Source organism: Crocodylus porosus, unplaced genomic scaffold (assembly GCF_001723895.1).
Source record: "Crocodylus porosus isolate Cpor-Errol unplaced genomic scaffold, CroPor_comp1, whole genome shotgun sequence".
NCBI lineage: Eukaryota > Metazoa > Chordata > Crocodylia > Crocodylidae > Crocodylus > Crocodylus porosus.
The window spans coordinates 2879425-2904216 of NW_017728942.1; the positions used below are offsets into that span (position 1 = coordinate 2879425).

Sequence of the window (24792 nt, forward strand, 5' to 3'; positions counted from 1 at the left end):
GCCAGATGGGGCAGCAATTGAGGGCTGGGGTGGGGAATGTGGGCCTTGCAGGGGGGGTGGTAGCCCCTGCAGGGGCCATTTGGCCCCCCTTGGGGGGCTGTACCCCTTGTGAGAGTTCTGAACCCCCTTTTGGGGGACTGAATTCCCTTTTGCGAGGCCAAACCCTTTGTGTGGGGGATGAACCCTCTGTTGGGGGGCCATAGCCCTTGTGTGGGAGATGAACCCCTTGTGTGGGGGCCATTTCCTTGTGGGAGGGTAGCAAAATATGTATTCATGAATTCACAAAACCTGTATTTAAGGTTCACTTTATTATTATGATAAGAGACGTGCTTTAACACTGTAGATAGATGAATAAACATTTTCCAACTGATCACTGTCTCTGTTTCACTCTCTATCTCTCCTTATAGTGGTCTTTTGCTTTACTTGTGGAGGAACTTGGATTTGAGGGTATTTTAGAGAGTGACCTGGGGATTTTTTTAATCAGGGATTTTTCAGTTTTCCAGTAGGGAACACCAGAATTCCACTAGGGAGGCCAGTGGCAGGACCCTGCTTGCTCAGAGCTTGCACCTTGGACCCATCTGACTGTAGCTGACCTCCTGAATAAATGGATCCAGGAGGACATACTTTGATAGTTCAAAGCAGGCCACCACACCTGAAACATCTGCTGGGCAATAGCTGCCCAGATAGCCAGGCAGGGGCACACATGGCAGTAGTGCTGTACAAAGGCCAACCCTGAAACCGCAGTCCACTGGCAGCTGGCCCAGAGGGGCAGATGCCTCTACTGGCTCTGCAGTCCCCATCCAAATCTGGCAGGTGCACAGCAGGTCACAGCCAGGCAGCAGCCCTCCCTGCCAGACTGCTGCAGTGGGTAGAGGGTGCAGGGAACTCTCAGTGCTGCTGCAGCAGTCCAGCTGGCACAAGGAGTAGTGTCTACAGCTACCAATTGGCTGGGCCCCAGAAGCTCCTGAGAGCTAGTAGCCCTGAGCTACTTGCCAAGGCGGCTTTTTATACTGCTGGGGCCAGGACAGGGAAGCTTTTTATACTGCTGGGGACAGGTGCTGGCCCCAGGCTCTAGCTCCCCCTGGATGAAGATGCCAGGCAGGGTTATTTTTCCCCCAAGTGGCACAATTTGCTCCACAACAAAGCGCATGTCCGAGCATGTACACTGAGGCAAAAAGTCCTGGCTCAGATTTGCACCACTTCTATTTGAGCTGCTGCAAGCACACATATTTCCATGTGTGGATGTGCCCCATGGGGCAGGGGGCTGGACTCGTTGATCCTCTGGGGTCCCATCCAGCCCAAATGTCTATGAAATCTATGGAATCTATGAAACATAAATTATTAAAAACAGGCTAGTACTTGAAAGTGATGTCTGGGTCTATCGTTATTAAAAATAGGAGCAGTAACATCATCATCATCATGAGAAAAATTTGCATTTCAATGGAGGTCTGTTAGAAAGATCCAGTTCATCAAAGAATTCAAGTGCATGCTTAACTCTATGTTCATTCAGCACAGCTCTTAGGAATATGCTTACCTTTAAGCATGTATTAAAGTGCTACTGAATTCAATGGCCCACCCTGAATAAGGTTAGGGTTCTAAATCTGTCATAAAGACAGTCTGTACGTCTGTCATTTATGGCCTAATCCAATGCAAAGATCTCTGAAGTCTACAGAAGTGCTTCCACTGACTTAAGAGGGCCTTTTGGCTCTGTTGACTATTCCTGACAGCTCTGGCATCATTAAGCTGATGATGTTCAGGATTTTGAAAACAGCCTAAAGGAGTTAGGTGCCCACCTTTCATAGTCATTCAAACTGATTTGGGTATCTAACTCCCTTAAGCTTCTTTCATAATTTCAGCTTATGTTATGTCAGTTTTGTGCCAACAGCTCTAACGTACATTCAAGAAAATATCTCTGCCTGGTGAATTGGCAGTTACGTACTGGAAAAGAGATACTCTATTTTTTTTATTTATTTTTGGTATTCAGGGTTAGAACAACAAGGGGGACATAGGTATCTTCACACTGAACACTGCGGTACCTAACTTTTAGGGGGCCTACCCACCTATTGGGATTGACAATGTTCAAGAGCGATGATCTCCCCATGCATTGTACATGGAGCCCAGGCATGTATTCACTGGGACACTGGAAGAAAGAGCCCTTAGAAATTAGTGAAGTGCTCAGTAAAGGAAGGACTGGAACCTTGGTCTCAGCTTCCCTAACCATGGAGTTAGAAAGTCCTGCTCTTATTTTCTGGTCCATAAGCGCTTAATTGTTCCATGAAAAGCAGAATACTTCCAGCAGGTGGATAGGAAGGCACCACACTTTTGCCATCACAGATTAGCCTCATTTTTGAGGCAATCTACTGGGCAATGTCAGATGCACATTCCAGTCTCCTTAAGACAGAATGGACATTTTGTGGGTAGTTTGGTACATCAAACTCCAGCATACACCAATAAACAACGGCCAGGTCCGGTCTTGCAAGTGGGAGCTGCTCAGCCCCATCAATGCTGAGCTGCTAAAGCTGCTAAGATAAGATATCATCTCTATTACAAGTCCTGATTGCCTTTTTCTGTAGACCAACACAGGATACCTGAGCTCCTAAAGGGGAACCTTCTAATTCTAATATAAAAAACTGAAGTGCCTACAGAGTTTTCCTGATTAAGTGGCAGCTGAGTGGCTCTTGAGGACCTAAATTCTGGTCTTAGGTACCTGTGGTGTCAGCATGACACTTAAGCCCTTCCGTGGATCCGGGGCTCAATGGTTTTCTGGCCCTTGGTTCTCTGCTCATAATTAACTTGCCCGGCTCCTTTGCTTCCAAGAAAAATGACATTTCTGTACCTCGGTGCCTGCAGCCCAGAAAGGACATTGATTTGAGTGTTCTTCTAGCCATTTTCTGGATGCTTGTATCTGAAACTGAATGAAAGGAGGCGTTAAAGAAAAGTGATCGGACTTGTGATTTCTCCAATTTATACACTGACAGGATCATACCAGCAGGTAAATTTAAGAGGGAAAATGGGCGATGCTGGACTTCCCTCTCCTGTGTTCCTGTTGACACTCAGACAGTGCTTACACAAATCTAAGGAGAACAAACCCTCGCTGGACACCGAATGCAATCTCATACCCAGCATTATTGAAGCTTCTTTCATTTGCTCAACTGCACGCAGTTAGAGTACAAGCGGCACATGTGTGTGCAGCATTTCTACCACATGAAGTGCAACAGAGGGCTAGGGCTCAGGTTACTTTCAGTGAGGGACTGGGGAGCTGTGCCATTTAGCCCTTGTTGAAAAATCCAAGGACCGTTCAGGGAAACACCTTTGTGCAAAACCTATGCGACATCACCACCTGCCCTACAAGCTGCAGGACAGCCCTGATTATCATTGAAGTCTGGCTCTTCCTGGGCCTTCATTTTCAACTGTGCACAGAACAAAATGAGAGAAACTAAGGACCTGATTTTATGTCCATTGGAATAAAGCAGCCTTTCTTCTGACTTCGGTCTGCCCGCGAAACAGCTCAGCAGTTTCTAAGCAGAGAATTACATGTGCATGTTAAATCCCATAGGAGGCAGAATAATTTTCTTCAGATATTTTTTAAAGGTAGTCTATCAAATTTTGCTCCTGATACATGACTCACCTTTGCTAAGGAATCAGTAGAGGGGGAGGAAGCAACGAACTGTGATTGGGAAGCATGTAATGGGAACAGGAGGCAATGTGTGTTGGTGAGTGACAGGGCAGAGGCTGTGCGTGTGCATGCGTGTTTGTGAGGCTCGTGAGTGTAGGGGAGGAGGCAGAGATGGGGCACACGGCAAGACAAGAGCTGTGACAGCTGGGGAGAAACTGAGGTATGGGGAATAAAAGAATGAGGGTGCCACTGCGTGAGGCAGAATGAGGGAGAGTAAGAGAAAAAATGGACAATTATCCCAGGGGGTTGAATGGGAGAGGCCGAACAGAAGGAAGGAAACAAAATGTGTGAATGAACAGGATAAAAGCAATCTAGTAACATCATGTGTGATGCATAACATGTTGGAATATATGGGCACATGCATGTAAGACATGGGATAGCCTGTCCTGGGAATGGACTCACCAAGAGCAGCAAAATCCCCCAGGGACCGGCTCTGTTCCACCTCTGCTCTCAGTCCTTGGAGCACAGCTCCCCCCTGGGCTTCCCTGTGCTGGGGGGAAAGGGCTGGCTGGTGCCCCCTGGTAGGTGTGGGGGAGCGTGTGCCCTGCTGGGGAGCCAGGCAGAGGGCGGATCCGCTGCCTGGGAGAGGAGGAGAGGAGCTGTGCTGAGCTCATTGTACTCGCCAGTCAGCTGCAGCCGGCAGCTCAGTCAGCTGATACAGGGCAGGCTTCTAGGCTCATTCACTCTTCTCTCTCTTCCCCAAGTGGATTAAAACTCTTGTCGCTGAGTTTCTGTGTCAGGAGGATTATTCAAAGTGATGTGGGCTTGAGGAATAAAATCAGTCACAAACTGGATTCTCCTACAACTTTCCTGAGCAGCTGCTCTTCAGTAAAGGATGGCTTCCAATTTTAATGACATAGTGAAGCAAGGGTATGTAAAGATTAGGAGCAGACGTTTAGGTGTAAGTATTTGTGCTTTCCCTTTTTTTCCTCCCTCTTCCTTTTTTTTTCTTTTTCTTTTTCTCGTTTGGCTTGTTGCGTGTTAAAGGCATTTACCTCCCTATGTGCCAGGGCTGGAGACATGCAGTAGGCTCCGATGTGAAATTTTGCAAACTGTTCTCAAAGGCTGTCTCCAAAGCAGGCAAATTAATAAGAAGCAGACCAAGGAAAGGCTTTCTGGTTAAGTAGCCCCTTGGCTTCCAGGGACATGTCAGCCCCCAATTCAGATCCTGACTCTGCCAATAGTGCTATAAATACAGAAACAGCTTGCAGTTCGGAGCAGTAGGCAGCTCTCTAAACAGAAGCATTCTTGCCTCTTTGGAGATGGTAGAGCAGGACTTAGATTCTATTCTGTGCAGGAAAACAGACAGGATCTCTGTTGCCAAAGGGCTCCAGTTCATTAGTGCCAATAACTTTCCACTTGAGCTGTGAGCCTCCTGGGACAAGGGGCAGCTGATCACTATATGCCGCTACAAAAGAATCTCCATTGGAGAGCTGGCTTTTTGAAGCAACGAGGGAGGGATGCTGAGTTTGAAGAATATTTTTCATAAGAGTTTTATTTTGTGATGGGGAGGGAAAAACTTTCAGCCAGGGCACTGGTGGATCTGGGACATGTGTGTTAAGGAAAATTTTTTTTAAGGTGAGTTCAGAGTGCCGGCGAGATCAATTCTTCCTCCCTGCTGTGCAAACTTGTGCCATTCCGACCCAATCAAAGCTATGGCTATTGAAATCATTCATCATCTTGCTTTGGTTTGCAATTGCAGCCCTTCTGCTTCCCTCTGCACTGTTCCCTCCTATTGAATAGCCGGTGGCACATCTTACATTTTTACTTTGTGCTTTAAAAGCTTATGTTTGTCAAGAGAGGGAAGAGCGCTCTGGGGGAGACAGTTTAAAAACACTTCAAAAATAATACCAGTCTTTCACTGAGTCCTGTGAATGCAAACTATATTTGTAGTTTTTGTCTAACTGGCCACTCTTTTCTTTTTTTCATCTTAATGTGGTTATTATAAGGAAACACTCCTGGCTTCAGATGTAGGTATAATACCTCATGTCAGCAAGCCAAGTCCAGACCAGACCTATTTGGCTTTCATTCTGCTCAGTGTGGCTAGCTTCTATTAACACTGCCAAGGGAAATACCTATTTGTTTTCAAGGTGTTAAATCAAGACAAGCTACCTAAGAAGCTAGAGTTAATCAATCTTCCAGGCTACAAAACATATATCTTGTCTTATAAAACATACAAACTTGTTAGAAGATGGCTTGGGAAGGAGGGAAGGGTTTTTAAAATTTTTCTAGTGGATATGCTTGCTCTTCTGGTTCAGAGAAGTTTCTAACTCCTAGGTTCTTCCTATTAGGATACACCAAAAACTATGTGTTATTGAATCAGTAACTCTTAATTATATATAGCATGAGGGTTTACTTCAAGATTTAAAGATGGAAGTGTCTGTTTAATGCATATCTAAAAGATTTTGCTGATTTATTGCTATTATAGGTTTTATTGGTCTATCCTAGCATGTACATATGCTTGTGGAAAGGCAGACACTTGAACAAGAATAACAGAAGGGTATGAATATTGCACACAGTTTGTGCTCTTTTGATAGGACAGTACACACAAGTCCATGCTATTTTTATATCTGTGAAACCTGTATACGGTATGTCCCTAGGCATCATCCCTTGAGCAGAAGCCTTTACTGTGGGGGAGTCGCAGGTGTGATCCTTATGTTGAGCCCTGATGGATCTGAATCTCCATGATTTTGTTCAGGGCTCTGGATCATTATTGTGGCAAATTTTGCTGGTATCCCCAAATTTAGAATTAGAAAATAATCACAATCTACACTCAGCAACATTTCCCACCAAAATGAACAAAGAATATATCATGTAGAAAAACAGAGCAAAAAACCTATAAATAATTGTAAGTAGCGTACTAGTTAATTAGACTGACGTGTAAGCAAGCCCCGACTACTCTAGAGCAGTCAGTAGTATGACCATTAGACAGCACTTCCACTTACCAGAAAAGCCTCTGTAGTTCACCTGTGCTATAAGATAGTATTCTGTGTCTTCCCATAGCAGGTTGACTGGCTAACTAAACAGCAAAAATAAAGAGACAAATGTAAAAACCACACAGTTCAATCAAAATGGAATTTGTGCTTTTATGCAGGTAGATTCCTTCATTTCATCTCATTCCCTTTGTCCTAAGCACTATTTTATTATTAAAATGAATCAAAGGAAGAACTTGTATCATATTAACTGATGATGCTGGTGTAATGATAGGGTAAAGAATTGCTTGTTTATATTGCTTGGAGACTTCAAAATACCAAAAGTGAAATGGGCCCCAGCAAAGGCAATGACCTAAACTTAAACCAGAGTCCAAATTGTGACCTAAATTAATCCCATGATATTCCATTGCTTTTCCAACCCAGTGGAGCGTTTTAGGAGGAAAATAACTTGCTACTGCTATCAGCTAAGGCAGGCAGGGGAGGATCACTTCTTTGATTAAAAACAGTAGACATCTGTGCTGAGGTGCTGAAGGTCCCAGGTTCAAACCCACGCACCTGAGCTGTTTTGCTGTGTATCACACTATCGCTGCAAATAACTTGAACTGTTCAAATGGAGAGGACTGACAACTCCAGAAATAATTTCGCAACTCCAGTGCAATGGGAGACTTTTCATATAATTTGCATTGGGTGTAAATGTCCTTGTACTTAAGAGCCAAGATTCACTTCAGTGATGTGAAATCTCAGAACTTACTGTAATTAAAATTATCCCAAGTACTTAAACATAGACCCATCTTGTATAAAGAGTGCTGCAATAGTCTAAAGATCAGTGCCACTCTTATATCAAGTGTCAGCCAGGAACAACGCATTAACATGATGCTTGCTCAGCAAAATCCTCTAATGGGTTATTTTCACTCTTGGATTGAACTAACTTGCTCTAGCAGTCTTTGAGCATCTCAGACTCTCCAAATGTTTTCATCCTTGTGACAACATGTGAGAGAGCTTGCTATTTTAATTTGCTACCATCCCATTTTACAGAAGGGAAAGTGGGACGGGGAGGTTGGCTCATTCCTGGATTGGCTTTGTAAAAGAGAATTCAAGACTTGTTGGTCCAGAGAAACCAGGACAGTCTAACCTAGTGATCTGGGCACTTACTGGAGAGAAAGGAGACTTGGCTTTGGATCTCTGCTTTAGACATGTCCAGTGACTGTTGAGAGCCATGTAATGAGGATAACACTGAATGAACCTCTCTCACATCCCGGACCTTGAGCTATCGCATGAAAGACGGGTAGCACTGTGAATTTGGGTTCTCAGAATGAAAGTAGCTGTGGTTGCTGCATTTTTGAAGATCTCAAGACCTGTGGCTGCATGTTAGGGGTGCTCTGAGCTGGCCTCAGGACTTGCATGAAGGAATGCCTACGCTGAGGTTCTTGATCAGGGCAAAGCAGCTCCTCACCTGCCAAGATAGAGGCACTTGAGCTTGCACAGAAGTAGGTGCCCAGGAAATCTTCCAACTGAAATTTTAGGTATGTCAAGAGATTACAGTTGCCTTGGGGGTAGGGGTGGATGGTTTTGAGGATCATACCTCACTTGCCAAAATCTACGTAATCTCTGCTTTCGGTATATTTAATCCTATTGTGAATCTGTGTCTAAGTGACTTTCCTAAGGTTGCATGAGATCTGTGGAGAATAGGAACTTCAACCATGGTCTCCCAAGACTTAGGCTTGTGTCCTAATTGTTTCATCATCCTTCCTGAGCAGAAATCCAGCTCGTGCTTTCTTCTTTCCTCTTCCTCTGTTTAGAGCTAGGACCAGATTTTGAAAATATTTGCTTTCAATATCATTTCAGTGCCAAAATGAGAAATGGGCTAATTTGAAATTCTGGCCCATGAGTAACTTTCTTCATGTGAGTGGTTCTACTGACTTGAGTTAAGACAACTCGTTCGGAGAAAGAGCTGTAAGATCACAGCATTAGATTGCCTTGTTTTGGAAAAAAGGAAAACAAAGCTGAAATAAGTGCTTTATATTTCTATGGTGATATTATGATAGAAATGTGTAAGCAACCCTTATTTAGCCTAGGTTAAATGATTTTGGTAGTGGGAGGATATGTTTTGCCATCTTTGGCTCCAACTCCGTTTTTTTATCCTAACTTTGTATGTTGGAAAACTGCCGTGTATTCCTGATGTATTCTAGACTCAGCAATGCCAGCAGCCAGAACAAAAAAGCAAAATAGTTCAGGAAATGATTCTGGTGTTTATGGCAGAGATTTTACATTGCATGGCACTCTCTCCTATAAAATGGATTTGCAGAGAGAAACAATTCCTAATTTTTAATTTATTCAAGAAACTTCCCCTTTTCTTTTATTGAGTTCCCATAAAAATATCACTGAAAACATGTAGACAGCATAATGAGTGATTTGAAAAAATGTTTACTGATTTTTTTTGTTTGTTTGTTTGTTTGCTTGCTTTACATTGACTTACCTTTTGTGTTTCAAAATTTAAGATCTTTTGTTTAGCTGTGGTTGGTTTTATAAACTATGTGATATTCACTTTTTGGACAAACTTTTATCAGGCATTGGATACAAGTGTTTATAGGATCTAAAATTTGCTTTTTTGTGTCTATTGTAAGCAAAAAAATCTATTGTCTCCTGACATGAATGCTAACAAAACATCCATTTCACAAATCTTGAAGAAAAAGACAAAAAGAATGCAAATGCCGACTTTTTAAGGCTAGTTGGAAAGAATAATCTATTCCAGTTTTTGCAAACTAGCTTCTCCCTCCTCACAGGACACTACAGAATAGAGTGAGCCAATGACTTAGCATGTGGTTGAGGAGCCTGGCAGTGTTCTTTTCTCTCTTTAAACATATTTCATTAGTGTTGTTCATGAAATACTAAAAATGTCCACAGCTGGGAGCTACTGCTACAATTATGGATACAGAATTGTGACTTCTCAGGTGCTCCTGTATCCTATACTTGGATATACCACACCACAGTATTAAACTTGGGGGAGGGGAACCTTTTAGTTCTTACTGCTGTGTCTTTAAACCATAGGACGTGTAGGGGAGATATGGGGAGGGCACATGCCCCTCCCGAAATTGGCCCTTGCTGTCCGGGGAGTGGGGAGTGCTGGCCAGTACCTCCCGCAGAGAAGCACCAGTGGCACTTCTGGTTTTGCTGGCAGCACTTCGGGTTTGCCAACAGTGCTTCTAGAGTCAGTGATCAGCCGCTGGTGCCCCCCCCCGGAGCCAGGAGGCACCAGTTGCCCATGTTTATCATCATACTACCTCTTCGCATTGCTGGCTTACTGCCTGTCCTGCCAACTAACCATGCCTTACTAACAGAGTACAAATCTGAACTTGTTGAGGCACGTGGTGGAATACGGAAAGACTTTAGGACACTTGTAGTCGTCAGCAGCGCAGCAAGCATTTTTGGCACCCTGGGCTGCAGTTGTGGCTGGGACAGTAGCAGTGACTGCCAATCTTGGTCCCCTTTCAGTGGGTGCCCAGGGCTGGGGCAATGCTTGCATACCCTTAATTATGTTACTGGTAGTCATGATATATTACTCTGTTCCTGGAAATGTGCTGTAGTTTCTTTAGATAGAGATGTTGTCTCTTTAACTTGACATCTAATGTTCCAGGAAAGTGTCTAAAATGGGCACCTACACACAGTTGCTCTTTGAAGTTGGTCCTGTGAGATGAGGATAAATTGAGGGTGATTGAAGGCAACTTGACCTTTTGTGGGTGGGAGGGAAGAGTTCTGCCTTCTGTAGGACAAGAGTATAAAATACAACTATGCTTAAGTCCCTCAAATTTTCGGTGACCATCTTCAAAGCATATTTAAAGGGCTTCTGGAGAGTGGGTTGTCGGCAGTTTTTGAATTGGGTCTCTCTTAAGGCATATCAGGTTGGGCACCTAAAATCACTGAGAGATGAAAAAAATCATGATGGCTTTACTCCTTTTCATGAACTTTTCCCTGACAGTACAGCATTGCACATTGTACTAGGGAGTAACAAAGCAGCCTGAAAGTACAAATTCTGGGAGAGTTTCAGTATATTAAGTGCCCCACAGGAACCAATTATACAAGCAAGGTTATGTTTAATTTTTCAGCCAGGGTTGTTTTCAAATATTTTATGACTGGAATTGTTGACCCCAACAAGAACAGGCCACATTCTTCCACAACCTTCTTTGTTAAGCAAGACTGTATGTAAAACCCCAATGAAGAAAAAAAACCCAATTATTTGTGCAGTCAAATAATATTCCACTTGAGGAACATTGGCAAATTTAACCTAGAGTAGTTACTGGATTTAGGCCTTTACCTTACTCCTACTAAAATCAGTGACAAAACTGCAATTGATTTTGATAGGGGAAGAATTGGAGCCTATGCTAGAGTGAATCTAGATAATAAGTATTTAATATAAAATGATGACTAGGCCAGAGATAATACTAATATAATCTACTAGGATTCACTTTTTTGTAGACTCTTAATCTCTGGGTGCCTACAGTGTGACAGCTCAGTGGAATATGATGACCTCTGGGGAGGAGGGTTATTCTGTCTTTCTAGGTAAAGTAAAAACCTTATTCATCTAACCATCTCTGTACAGGGCTTGTTCCAAAGTGGGAAGGATTTCAGTACTCTATCTGGTGAGATTTTAGTGAGAAAATCCATCAGACGTAAAAGACAAATATGCCACGTCTTTAATTAGTCTCTGCAGACTGTTCAGCTCCCAGTTTCTCCAGTTTAGTCCTGGGATAATTCAATCACTGGCATATTAGGAAGCTGAATTTGTCCCTATAAATTCGCTCAGCTGCTGCCTTTTATGGATGAGAAGAGTATAACCATGGGTCCGCTATTTTATTTTATTTTTTTTGAAGGCTTGTTTAAAACCAAACCACATTCACAAACAAGAAAAACAAATGAAAAGATTCTGAGAACCCGCAGCGTGTGATTTCAAAACCTAATTTGGGTCACTTATGGTTTTATACATGGACTATTTACATATGCTTTAAAAACCATCAATTTACATATTTATTTAATAAGAAGAATAGTTCCCATAGCAACAATTGCCTCACATGTTTCTTCTGTAGAACAAAATATATACCTAAGGAAAAACTACCAAACTTCTCCTCTCCTGGATTCTTCATACTCAGGAGAAAAAATCCCCCAACTAATGACATCTCTCCATCATACAGGCCAGTAATATTGAAATACATGAGGGTTGGCAATTGGATTATATTGCTAGTAATTCTCTAGCATGTAATACCTTAAGATGCGTGGAAAAATCTAAAACATTTCATGTCACTGTAGCTGCTGCCATTTATTCATACCGAGCATGGACAACTAGTGCCTCCCAAGTCGGTGGGGGGGGGCACCAGATCGCTGATGGGAGGGTCCTCCAGCCGCTGATTGCTGACTGGGGGGGGGGTGTCCCCCAGCAGCCGATCACCAAGCCAGTGGCAAAACCTTAAGGACTCATATGCATCCCCTATGCATCGGCACTGATACTGAGGCTGTGCCTAGGAGACCGACCCATCAGGGAGCTCCATTCACATATAGCAGAAAGATCTACCCACAAGATCTTGTCATCTAAGTTATTTGGTCCTTTGATAACACATTCGAAAATATAATGTGTAGTTTTGTTTATTGCTCTGGTTTTCTTAAAGTTCTGACTCATTTATTCATTTTGTTCATAGATGATTTCCCAACTCATGACAGAAGTAAATCTTTGCTGAAATAAGAAAATACTCTTTGTGCCTAGGAGTCCTAAGAGGCAAGTGTCAGTCAGGCTACATTCAAAGCAGCCTCAGCTTCCAAACGTGCCCTTCTGACAAGGATTCCTATCTTAGTTATTAGATAAGCCATATTAATCCTTCCTGCCCCGTCCCCCACCTTACCCCCACACACAGTTAAGTGTGATTGTGTCCATGTCATAGCTGTGACTTTTCTCTATAGCAGCTTGTTGCTATTTATAATGAGCAGGATATAAAAGCCTGTGTAGGCAGAACTCATCCTGACAAGAACTTCCTGGAAAGGAGGCAGCGTTAGACACAGTGGACCACAATTGATTGCTAGCAGGGAATCTGAAGATGAATGTGAAGAGGGTATACAGGCTCCAGAAGATGTAGAACATGACTCTCAGCAGCCTAAGCCATAAGGATGGGACAGGCTTGTTTTGAGATCTGGGAATGGGTTGCTTGAAGCCAGCTGTCCCAACTTACGCAATCTCCAGGATTTTTTCTGTGACAGACCTGAAAAAAATAGATCCATCATCAGCCAGATGAGATTTAGCAGGGACAAGTGCAAAGTCCTGCACTTGGGACAGAATAATTGCATGCACAAATACAGACAGCGGAAGGACTGGCTAGCTTGTATTACTACAGAGAAGGGCCTGGGGGCTACAGCAAACCATAAGCTGGATATGAGCCAATAGCGTGTGCTCTTGTTGCACAACAAAACCAATCAAAAATGCTAGCAGCAGCATCCTCCATATTCGGTTGTATCCACAGGGGTGTCACTTGCACAAGGGACAGAAGTTGCACATAAACCGGTGTAAGTGATCAGAAACTGGTTTAAGATAAACCTGGTTGAATGCACTGTCAGACTTAACTGATTGGATGGAACCGGTTTATGGAACTTCTGTCACAGGCCCCTTCCTGGTTCAAATGAAATCATAGTCCCCCAACATCCCAGTATGCTTTTCAGCCCTGGGCTGAGTGATGCTATCTGCTCTAGAGAGTAGGGCTGGTCCCATCCTTTTGCTCCCTAGCTGGAGCAGTGAGGGCTATCTGACAAGGGGGTGTTCGGGGGAGGGGAGGGAAGCCCAGGTGGGGATGCAGCCTGATCTGCGATGGGGGGAGGGAGACTGTCTCCCCCAAGGCAAGCCCCAGCAGGGGCCAGGGGCTAAGGAGAGGGATTAAACACTCTTTCCTCCATTCAAACGTACTGCTGGCTGCAACTGTAGACGACAAATCCCAGAGGTGCCTGGAAGCAGAAAGAGGAAATGATGAGCAACCCTGCAGAGTTCTGCTGTTGTGATTTTTTTGGACTGCAGATCCCAGAGACCTTGAAGGCATCAGGAAGAGGAAGCAAATATACAGTCGGTTCTGAATACATGCCAGATAGCCATGCCTAGTGCCCCCTGCTTCTAGCCTGAGCCACTGCAGGCATGTGGCTGCAGTTCCTGAATCAAACCTATGGCAATTATTTTGTAGAAAGACTATTTTGTCTAAATCACTTATTCTTAGTGTTTTGGTCAATGCTTTCACTCAGCCTAATGTGTCTGCTTTGTAATGTGTGAGAGAGATGTGTCCCATTCCCCACTTTTCTCCCCTAAAACATACCCTATGTTTTTCCAGGAAGAAATCAGCAGTCGGCTCAATGGAGTGTTTGCAATGTAGAGAACACCCTGCAATTGAAAATAATATGTAATGCTTTAAAAATATTAATGATGAACTCTAAAGAAAACTATTACTATAGTTTATAGTGTCCTTGTTGTATAAAAGTATCTTTTGCAAACAATCAGTAGAGTGTGTCAACATTGTGGGGCAGATCTTCAGCTGATATTGATTGTTATAAGCTTCCTAGTATTATTAAAAAATAATTGTGAGAAAAATTCCATTGAATTCCATTATGATGTCTGACATGAGAGGATCTGTCCTATAAATCTGAGTACTAGTTAATCTGTTTTCTTTCTCCTATCTTAATATATCACAAGATAAGCACATGGGCAAAACCAGCTGTTGGTTTCATAACATGGGGTTGTGCTTCTTTTGCCAAACAATACCTTTGCACCAATTTTTATCTTGCCATGGCAGTATTGGCACCCAAGGATTCCTTCCTTCATTCCTACAGATGTGCACATTCAGAAGGAATGTGCACATTTTACTGGAAGTTGCATGCAATCTATTAGCTTAGCAGTTGTTAGGAAAATCAGAGGGCTGCTCTCATGGGGTGCATGCAAGTGTTTGCTGTAGCTGATCTGTGATTATGTGGCTTACTTCATGCTGTGTGATCATAGATTGAGAGGGGCTTTTGCACATGTTCAGTGGTGCCAGAGGCCATGCTGGGAACCCAGGCTAAGTCAGGGTGGGGGCACAAGCGGGTGGGATCAGAGGAGGGATAGCAGGTCGGGGTGGGCAGACTGAGCATTTGATGGATCTGCAGGGGAGGGTTGTAGGCAGGGGGGTGGGCAGGAAGGTGCCAAGAAGCTAAGAATAGCTCAGTTGGGGTGGGGGGAGTAAGGAGAGTGCAGTCCCGTGGCTGTGATCTGAATGTGTACAGACATCCAGTGGATCAGGCTAAGCCATTCCCAGTCTAAACTAGGCAAAAATTTAGGTCGGGTTAGCAGTTTTTTACCCAATCTAACCTCCCAGAACATCTCCACAGGTTGGCATTTATATAGACCTAACCCTAGTTTAGTTAATCCAAGTGTAACATCTGCATGTACCTACGATCACCATGTTGGTCACCATGTTAGCCAGCCCAGTTTAACTATTTCTATTGACTCAATCCACAGTGTGAACTACTGGCTTTACATCTCAGATCTGCATGTTCAGCTGCTATAGGAATCTTCCTGTTTTCTGAGAAATAATTAGTTTTCTCTGTCTGTTAAGGTGTGCCTTATTGAGGGTCTTTTCGCTAAGCCTTCAACAAACTTAAGCATCAGAATTGTACTTGAGCATATTTTGCATGCAAATCTGTAACCTTAACTCCTGCTCAGGCAACATTTAACCCCTTTGGCAGTATGTGTTGTTGATTACCTACGACTTTACCTGAAGTTCGACTTTACTGCATGCCTGAAGTTCTCAGGCTTGAGAGAGCTGAGTAGCTTGGTGTTCATCTTGTGCATAAACTGTGACAAGATCCGTAATCCAGGTGTTCTACTGATAAACCTAATCCAAAAGCATGCTCAGAGCATGCCTAATACATGCCTATAGAATCTGGCTAGGTTCATCTACCTCTTTCCTTCAAATACAGAGATGGAAGATACGAACCAATGCTTTCAAAGCTTAGACTCGCATATCAGTGCCAGATAATTGTAGCTGAGAGCAATGGAGAATTGTATAAAGTTAGGTAGAATGTGATGAGAACTCAGCTCTATAGAAAATCTAGCTTGATATGCTCTATTTTTAGGGAGACAGAAGGGGAGGCACATATTTTTCACTATTGCTACCCTCTCCCCCTCCCTTTTCTTTAATTGGGAGAAAAAATATTTGGAAATCTTCCAAAAAATATGTTTTTTCCAATCCTGCATTGAACGCTATGAATGCATATTGCTTTGCAAAATAAGGCATTCAGAGTCTACGAGTTGCTCCATGTAAGTGGATTCTGTATGGTTGTGTCAGGGAGGGAAAAAGCAGAAGCAAGTCTATCTTGCAGAAATGAGGCTGTAGTTTTAAGTGAAGACTACTGCCTTGAGAATCATACGAAGTGGTTATAATGGAAAAGAAAGTTTGAGATGTGGAGTTGGAGTTAAAGAAGGGCAGTGATGAAACGGTAGGAAAAAAGACTGAGTTTTCATGATCAATTGATATTTGCATTTAAAAGGCCCTCATTTATTAACGCACACTGTATTTTTAGGCTGGAAGGGTATTAATGAACTAGTAGGACATGCAGATGGAAAATGGAGCAGATTCTGTTTCATGCTGCCTTCAACCTGTAGTAGGATCAACTTTGTTGGATACTTGTATTTTTAGCAAATTGTAAAATGTGGCTTTGGAACAAATTCACAGCTGCTGGGGATTTCACACCACTCAGAGGTTTCCACTGATTACAGGGACATAATTTGGAGCTGGTTCTTGTGAAGTCTCAGGGCTCCTACCACTGACCAAAGCTATCTTTTTCTTTAATATGTTTGTAGAAAAAAAAACTTAGGACAATTGAGTGGGGCTAATGCCGTTCAGCAGAGGGTGTTGGATAGATTACAGCAGGTCACTGGCCATCCATTCCAGTGTTGATGTATGACCTATAGGTGACTGTTGTTACTAAAACTTTAACAGTAAATGTTGTGAGGTGGCTACCGTCTTGGTAAAAGAAGGGGTCTTTTACCTAAAAACCTACAGATCACCAGAGGTTGAGCTAACGACCCAGCCTCACTAGCTGACAGCTCTAACAGACTCATGTTTTCTTCTGAGTGACCAGTTCACAGATGATGTATCTCACCGCTTACAGTGTGATAGGTTACAAACATTAATTGTCGCATCATAAAATATATTTAATGGTCAAACTAATAGGTTGGTCCTCTTATTTGCAATCCCTGACACCAAGCTTGTGAGAGATGTGCCCCATAATCACTCAAAATTTCACCAGGGAAAGCTCAAGGTTGGCCGAGCTCAGGAATGGGTAAACCCGTGTTGCACCTATTTCTTCATTTTTCATAGTTTCGTAGATTGACATGTCTGCGTGTTTAATTTGTTTAGTGAATTGACAACTTTTGAAAGGCTAATTGTAAGACAGAAAAGATCTGGATACTGCCAGAATCCACTTGGGGGGCGGGTGGTGTACATGTGAGAAGTATTTGTTTGCAGGGACAGAGTGCTAAAATAGAGATCTGAACTAAGCCACTTCGTGGTATTTATTTCATCCTGCGAGAATAGATGGAGGATAGGATAGACCTGTACTGTTTCATTTTAGGGTTGGAAGGGACCTATTAGATCATTGAGTCTGACCCCCTGCCCTGGGCTGGAAAGAGCACTGGGGTCAGATGACTCCAGCCAGGTGTTTTAAACATGTTGCACATGGTTAAAAACAAAAAATACCAGAATTCTTTGTAGGAGTTGACCAAACTAGTTTCTTTTTTTCTTTTTTTTTTATCATGTGTATCTCCATGTTTCTCTGTAGGGTTTTCATTCTTTTGCATTAGAATTGGCAGATTCGGGTGTGTAGCTTTCTTTAAACTAAGGAAACTGGAAAACAAATGGCAAGAGGGTTAGAAGTGAATGGGACTTCCTTCTTTGAAAGATTCCAGATTGAGCGTACCTGATTAAGGCACTTCCAGTCACAAGGAATCAAGTTAACTTGAAGGCCTGTGAATCAATAGAAGATTAGTCTAGAAAGAGCAATATTGATATGGAAACTATTCATCTTCTTGCAGAGATTACTTAAACGTGGCCAAAGAAGGCAACATCTATTTTAGGTGGGTAAAGGGAGGGGGAATTGTCTATTTGTACTGCCTGATGCTTTTTCTATTAAGTTTTATATACTGAGGCTTGATTTTCTGCTGGTGCAAATTGTTATAGTGCTATTAAAGTCAATGGAGGCATGTTTACCTTACACATGTCTCTCAGCACCATTGAAACCTTTTAGGCAAAATAATAGATGTAGCTGCTGTGTGATAACTAAGGTTGACATCTTAAATTAATGTTTCTTTAGTTCTAGATACATTATGAAAATTGATGGGCTATTCCTATCATTTTCTTGTCCTGATTCATCAATTGCTGTCAGAAATATCACTGATGGCCGATGCTATTACAATGACCAGGATTTTTTTTTTCCTTTACTGGAAATAATGTAATGGGTTTTAATTAAAATATTGATAGAGTAGAAGGACTACATTTTTCTCATAGTAACCTTGCTGTAGCAGGTTTATATTGTCCCTTTACTTATCATGTTATGTTTATCTAGGGAACAATAAAAGCTCCATTGTCAGCGAAGGAAAAAATACCTCTAGTGCTCATACTTATTTAGGTAAAGCATCCACAAGAACTGAAGGATTAAGTGAGCTATGTATTGATAGTACTGAAATAACTGTGTGTGAGTGAACTGTACCTAGAATCCAATGGCAAAGGCATTTATGGCATAATATGCTCATATGGTAAATTGTATGCTATTCAGCTTAACCTATTCCTTTCTCGTCAACTTACCCAACTGGTATTTATGTAGTAAAGACACAGAAGAGTTTCTTTGTCTGTCATTGAGAATTTGTGGTTTCTGGCTAGATTCTAACCTTACACTCTTGTTTGTAAATCAGGAATTTCTTGACTGAAGTCAACTGAATTAGATGGCTATAGACCTATTCTAAACCAATCTGGAGTTGGGCCTTATGCATCTGGTACCAAACTACCTACCTCCTTAGATGTCATAGGACATAAATTTCTTGTTCTCTCTCCTCCTATATTGCGACTCCTGTTCATGAGATTGCTGTATGCAGATATTCCAGATGAGACATTTGCAACTAAGCTCCTGTCTAATCTATGTGGACAACTGGCCAAACATTGCTTGTTAATTTACCTCTGAATCTTTCACTACCATTTTGTCTCATTGATGGCATCCAGCTGGGTGTTGCCCCCTGCTTCAAAACAGGCTGCATACCTGCGTAGAGTAAGGAAGTTGGCACCCTGCTTGGACTCTCACATAAGCATAATATCTAACTTCCTGAAGCTTCTTTGAATATACCAGCAGAAATGCCTTGAGGCCATTGAGTATGGAAAGTACAATGATACTTCAGATTAATTGGTTCTACATACACTAGTACCAAAGTATTCAGGATGTGCACCCAAGCTTACAGTTTCTACTCAAGGTGACCTTGGGTTACAGCTCAGTACAAAATGGAGCAGATACTGTAACAGCACTGAAACAGCACCTTGTAATGAGTGCACTTGTTGAAAAATGAAGGAATACGTTGATTTTGGCACTACCTCTGTATTAGTGTCTCCTTCATCCAGTGTCTGATCTGCAAAACCACATGAATAGCAGAGTCAAATATCACCTGGAAAAGCCAGTGTCAAGTTAGAATCTTTCACCTACCACCAGCCTTTAATTCCTATTTTGATGTTCGATGGTGAATTTTGCGTATGTATTTAAAACAAAACAAACGTTTCCCCACCCTCATTCCCTTTTCTCTTCTTATTTGAATATTAGTATGCAGACGGTCCATTCCAAGGAGACAGAAATTAAATTGTTAGTGCACTTGGAGCAGCATGAAGATAGCCAAATTTATATTGGGTTTTGAGGAAGTGTGAAGAGACTGCAAGAACAGGTGGAAAGCTGAAGAGTGTTGAGAAAATATTTAAACTAGGATGTCCATTTTAATCTGTTTTGGAGAGACGGAGCACATAGACAAAAGCAGTATTGCCAACGATTGCTATTTTATTGGGAATCCTGTAATATTTGGTGTCTTTATTAAACTTCCCACTTCTGCAGACAACTAATTAAATGAAAACTGAGACTTCTAGATTTAAAAAATAAGTTTCTAGAGATCATGATTAAAAAGGAAATGCCAAGTGCACTCTTACATGTCAGACCTGAAATCAAGCAGGAAAGAAATCACAATGAAGATAAAGATAACCTAAAATGATAACATTTAAAGTTTATTTAATGGTGCAAAGTTTTTGCCCATTTTTTTTTTTAAAGCTATGCCGCCTGTCTCCTGGGTACCTGGACTTCTTTTTTTCCGGTACGGTTATTTCCATGGGAGTCTTGTATATGTATGGAGCACAGAATCCAGCTCACTGTAGTGATACACATGGGATCTTTCATGTATTTTGGACCATTTGAATAACTATTTAATGACTAGCAATTCATAGCCCTTATAAGACTAATTCTTATGTTATCACATAAAAGGCCTAAGGAAAAGAAATACATTTTGATAGTTGTGAGCTTTGCACTGCACCAGGGCTGTGTAACAATCCATTAGTACACCTGGTAGCTTATACCAAAGGAGCTCAATTACCACTACAATTTTATTTGATGTATTCCTGGTAAAGCAACTCTAAAGGATCTGATACTATGATTTAATGGATTGTTTAAAAAAGACCCTCAGCTGGGATCATTTTGCTGTGAGGCATTTGATACTATTTCTGTGTTAGTCCAAAAAAATTTCCTTGATTTTAAATTGGTCAAGTACAGAGGGAGAGGGTTGTGTATGTGACTCTGTCTCTCTGTGATGCCTCTAAATTGGAGAAAAATGAGAAAAAAAAAAAAGTGAAAGCAGGTTGTTTTCGGAGTGTTTTGCTTTTTTTTTAGGGTGGTCTTCCTGTTGCCACTGAAGACAATGGCATATTGTCAAGTCACTCCAACAAAAAAGGATGAAAAGGATAATTTAGCCTTATTCTGCATTGCTGTTTAGTTATGGGAGACCAATGTGATTATAACAGCTATCACATCAATGAGCATAAGCACTATTAGCATAGTGTAATAATGGGAAGGTAGAGATGTGTAGTGATTTAGTTACCTAGTGAGTAGCTGACTGAATTAGAAGACAAATGTTCTTTTCTCATCTCTCCCAATGCCCCACCCATAACACCTTGTCTAAAACTAAAGGTCTGAGTGGGTTCATCGACCCATGCAATTAGTGTGATGAAATAAATTCCCATTTTAGTTCACGCTGGAGTCAGCTGCTCCCGGGCACAGCATTTTCACATGCACCCGAACCTCAGTACATTGAACGGGGGTGGAGCAGCCCTGGGCTGGCAGGGGGGCTCGTGGGAGCAGCCCCGGGCTCCGGGTAGTGGTGTCAAGCAGCCCAGGGCCTGGCTGGGGCACAAGGGTGCTAGGCAATGACGCTTTACTGTGGAGCAAAGTAGTTTACCCCACAGTAAAGCAAACATGTAGATGCACCCAGTCAGTCAGTAAGCTTCTCCTACCATCGTGACCTGCCTAAACATAGATTTGGGTTCCCATCACTGGCAAGGTGTGGATGTGAATTTTGTAAATGGCTTGGGGCCATAATGGGCTGAACCAAAAATAATTGATCCAAACACCCTAAATGCAGATATATTTTGAGCTCTTGCTCTGAATGCTGTGGTCCATTCCCATCCTTGTCTTTTAAAGCAGTAAAACGGCGGGATTAATGTTATAAGAGCTCATTGTCTTAGCTTTTTATTCTTTTTTTATAATTGTCGTCCATCCTGTTGATCACTTAAGAACAAATATGCAGCCTTTGTGCATCTCATGTGTTCATTAGTGTACTCCACGAGCAATAAGTTGTCCTCCTGGATTCCCTCCCCCCCCGCAACTCCTTCTAATTAAAATAACCTAAATTGGATATTTGCAGTCACAAAAGGCTGCAGCATTATTCACAATTAACTAGTCCAATCAAACAAACTGCATGACAATCTAGCTGTAGACTAGTCATTAAATTTTTGTACCAGCAGGCAGCCTACATTAATGGCCTGGATCAGTAAGATAGCCTATCTGGTTTGTGCTCTATGGAAACTAGAGTGAAGCTGAGACAGCTACTCTGAATCAGGGTTTTGTGGTTTCTGTTACTTTGCATGAAAGCTTAGATTTTCATGAGTGACTCAGGCCCTGCAAATTATTATCCAATTTCATGCAAGGAAATAACTTCTGTCATTGGCACATCTAGGTTAGCAGAAGCATTCAAGTTGTGACTCTTCTAGATACCAGAGAGAGCAGCAGAGCTGCTTGGGCTTTTTTCTGTAAGTCCTCACTCACCAGTGGAATGTACTTACCTTCATGGCACACCGGAGACTAGGTTTGCTAACCTTATGTCGGCAGACTGCAAACCTAGTAGTCTTTCCCCGGAAAGCTGTGGCTTCTTAGTTGATGGTTATAGAAGGAAAATACAGTTAGGTGCTTTATATTACGAAGAAGTTGGCTGTTTGTCCTATATCCAATGAACACTGTCGAACACAAATCTACCTGGAAATTGCATGAATTCTTGTTTTCAACAGCTTTAGACTTCTCTTCATGTTTGAATGTCCAGAGAAGCACCAGAAAGTTTTTAAAAAATGAACATAAAGACATTGGGTAGTGACTGCCCACCTAAATCGCTGCTCATTTCTTAAATAATCCGCTATGCAGGATAATTTGCTTGCAAGACCTTTGACTCGTTTGAGAGCGTGAACTGTGTACCACCCCTAAAGAAATCAAACATCCTGTGAGGTTAGGAGTGTTATCCCTATTGTAAAGATGGAAAAGCTAAAGTACTTATTTATGATGATCTCAATTCTCCAAATAGCTTCTTCTGAGAAGACTGCCCTGGCATGGGGCTCAGTACAAGATAATGCTGAAAGGCCAGCTCCAACAAGAGGAATTAGCTGCCTAAAGTATGATTTAGTCTCAGGAGGCCTGAAGAATGGTACAGGACATGTCTAGGACCTCCTGCTGCTGTGTCTGATTGCTGGGCTTGGGGGCATGTGGAGCAGGGAGGGAGAGAGTAGGGCTTGCTTCTTGGGGTGAACGTGCTCTCTGTCTCCAGAGTTAACCAGCGTGTCAGATCTGAAAACACCGGCTCTGTTTTTTGTGAACTAAAACTTGACAATAGAAGCTCGTTTGTTAGATTGGAAGTTAATTGGGGTTGTCCAAGGCGGTCAAGACAGATGACATTTTTACTGAAGTGATTAATTATATGAACCCCACCTCTGAGGTTTATGGTAAATTCAAAAACTAGAATTTTTTTCTGGCCAAGTTGAATGCATTTTTAAATATATATATTTTTATTATTATGTCTTTTGGTCAGGAAATATGACCCCTCCTCCATTTACCCCCTCTCTCTCTCCAAATACTGGAATAAAAAGAAAAGTAGGAGAGGTGTCTTTTTGTGGGTGTCTGTATGAGAAAAAAATGCCAATCGGTCTTTTTTTTGGTTTTTGTCTTTATTTCCTCTTCCATTAGAAAGCTTGCTGGGTTTTGGTTTTGGGTTTTTTGGTTGTTTTTTTTTTGGCGGGGGGGAGGTACTTGCTCACCTATTCCAAGAGAGGTGGTATTATCACATAACTTAGAAGTCTTCAAGAGGAGGCTTGATAGTCACCTGGCCGGGGTCATCTGACCTCGGTCCTCTTTCCTACCAGGGGCAGCGGGTCAGACACAACGATCCAGTGTGGTCCCTTCAGGCTCTACAATCTATAAATCTATAAAAAACAAAGTACTAATAATTTTCAAAAAAGTGCTGTTTTTTATTTTCAATTTTAATCAAAATCTCAGTGAGACTATGCCCCATTATTTTGTTCCCAGGCTTTGGAGAGAAATCATCATTGAAAATAAAGCTTTCAGTAAGTAACTAGAGTTGCCATAATCTTTCTTTCAGCTGTACCTCAATATCAAATGCTGTAATAATGAGGATGTCCATTCTTTAGTATCGCACCTGGATAATAACGATGAGACAACATTTAGTTTATTCACACTGAGTTAGGAAATTTTCCCTGCGTATCCTGTGTTTATAAGGATGTAGTAATGGTGTCTATATAGATGCATTTAGATCTATACTGTAGTGCTAATCATTTTTTATTTGTCATCCACTTGGCAGCTACAGCTATGTCTTATTGATTTGGATTTGAATTTAAAGTGGCATCACGGCTGGGAGACGGGTACTGGAGTTTCTCCGAAAATGTCACAATTCTGAGCAATTTTCCTTCATGTTCATTGAGATTTGTAGTCACAGGGGGCTGTTCCTTCATTCTCTGTTACAGACTGTAGATAAGTTTTCTCTTCCCTATCTGAAGATATTGTTCAAAGGATGCGTATTAAGAGAGAGGCTCTCAAGATTCTGTTTTCTATGTAAATTTGCTTACCCAGGGAAGGAAAAGAAACAGTTTTATCCCCCCGCACTCACGAGTTGGGAGAACACACTGATAGAAAACAATTGTTGATTTATATGGTCATTATAACCTGATCAAAGTGAGTAACACAATATATCATATCATTTATTCATAACATGGTAACATGAAATGGATATTTATAGGAAAATAAAATTCTCTATTCCACCAAGTGCAGTTACGTTTAATAAATAATGTACAATCTCATTTTTGCTTGTTGTTTTGCCAAATTAGTGAACCAGCCTACCTCTCTGTGCATTGTCTAAGTGAAGTCTGGAGCAGTCTAATTTTATTATACAGTGATATGTAATTTTCCTTAAATAGGAGGACAATAATGGTGTCATGAGAAAGACATTTCAAACACAATTTGGGTTCCATTTGCAGCTGTGAAACTTGTGCAACTCATTTGCTTAGTAGTAATCATATATAACATCTTTAGAGAGAGAGGGGTTTTCATTCTGAAAAAAGGCATAGTACTTCTTAAGCACTGCCAAACACCCACCATGTAGCCACTGTACACTGAAGCCTCTGTGTGCCAAAGCTTAGAAAAGCAAATGGTCCTAGAAACCAATGCAAATTCCTTCCTTCCTTCCTTCAAATAAAAAACTCACACCCTTTTGTCATGTCATAAAAGAATTGGAGCGTCTTCACTAGATCCCATAGTACAGCTCTCAGACTGATGGACACTGGCAGT

The 24792-nt window shown here is 41.9% G+C and overlaps 1 protein-coding gene across 1 annotated transcript in view; it reads left to right on the forward strand.

The window, feature by feature from the left end:
• Window positions 1-4282: 4282 nt before the first annotated feature.
• The window catches only part of DOK5 (docking protein 5), a 75817-nt gene continuing 55307 nt past the window's right edge, over window positions 4283-24792 (forward strand). Inside the window, exon 1 of the mRNA XM_019548159.1 lies at window positions 4283-4577. Within this exon, the coding sequence (XP_019403704.1) occupies window positions 4512-4577 (66 nt within the window). The 5' untranslated portion in view covers window positions 4283-4511. The remainder of the gene's footprint in view (window positions 4578-24792) is intronic.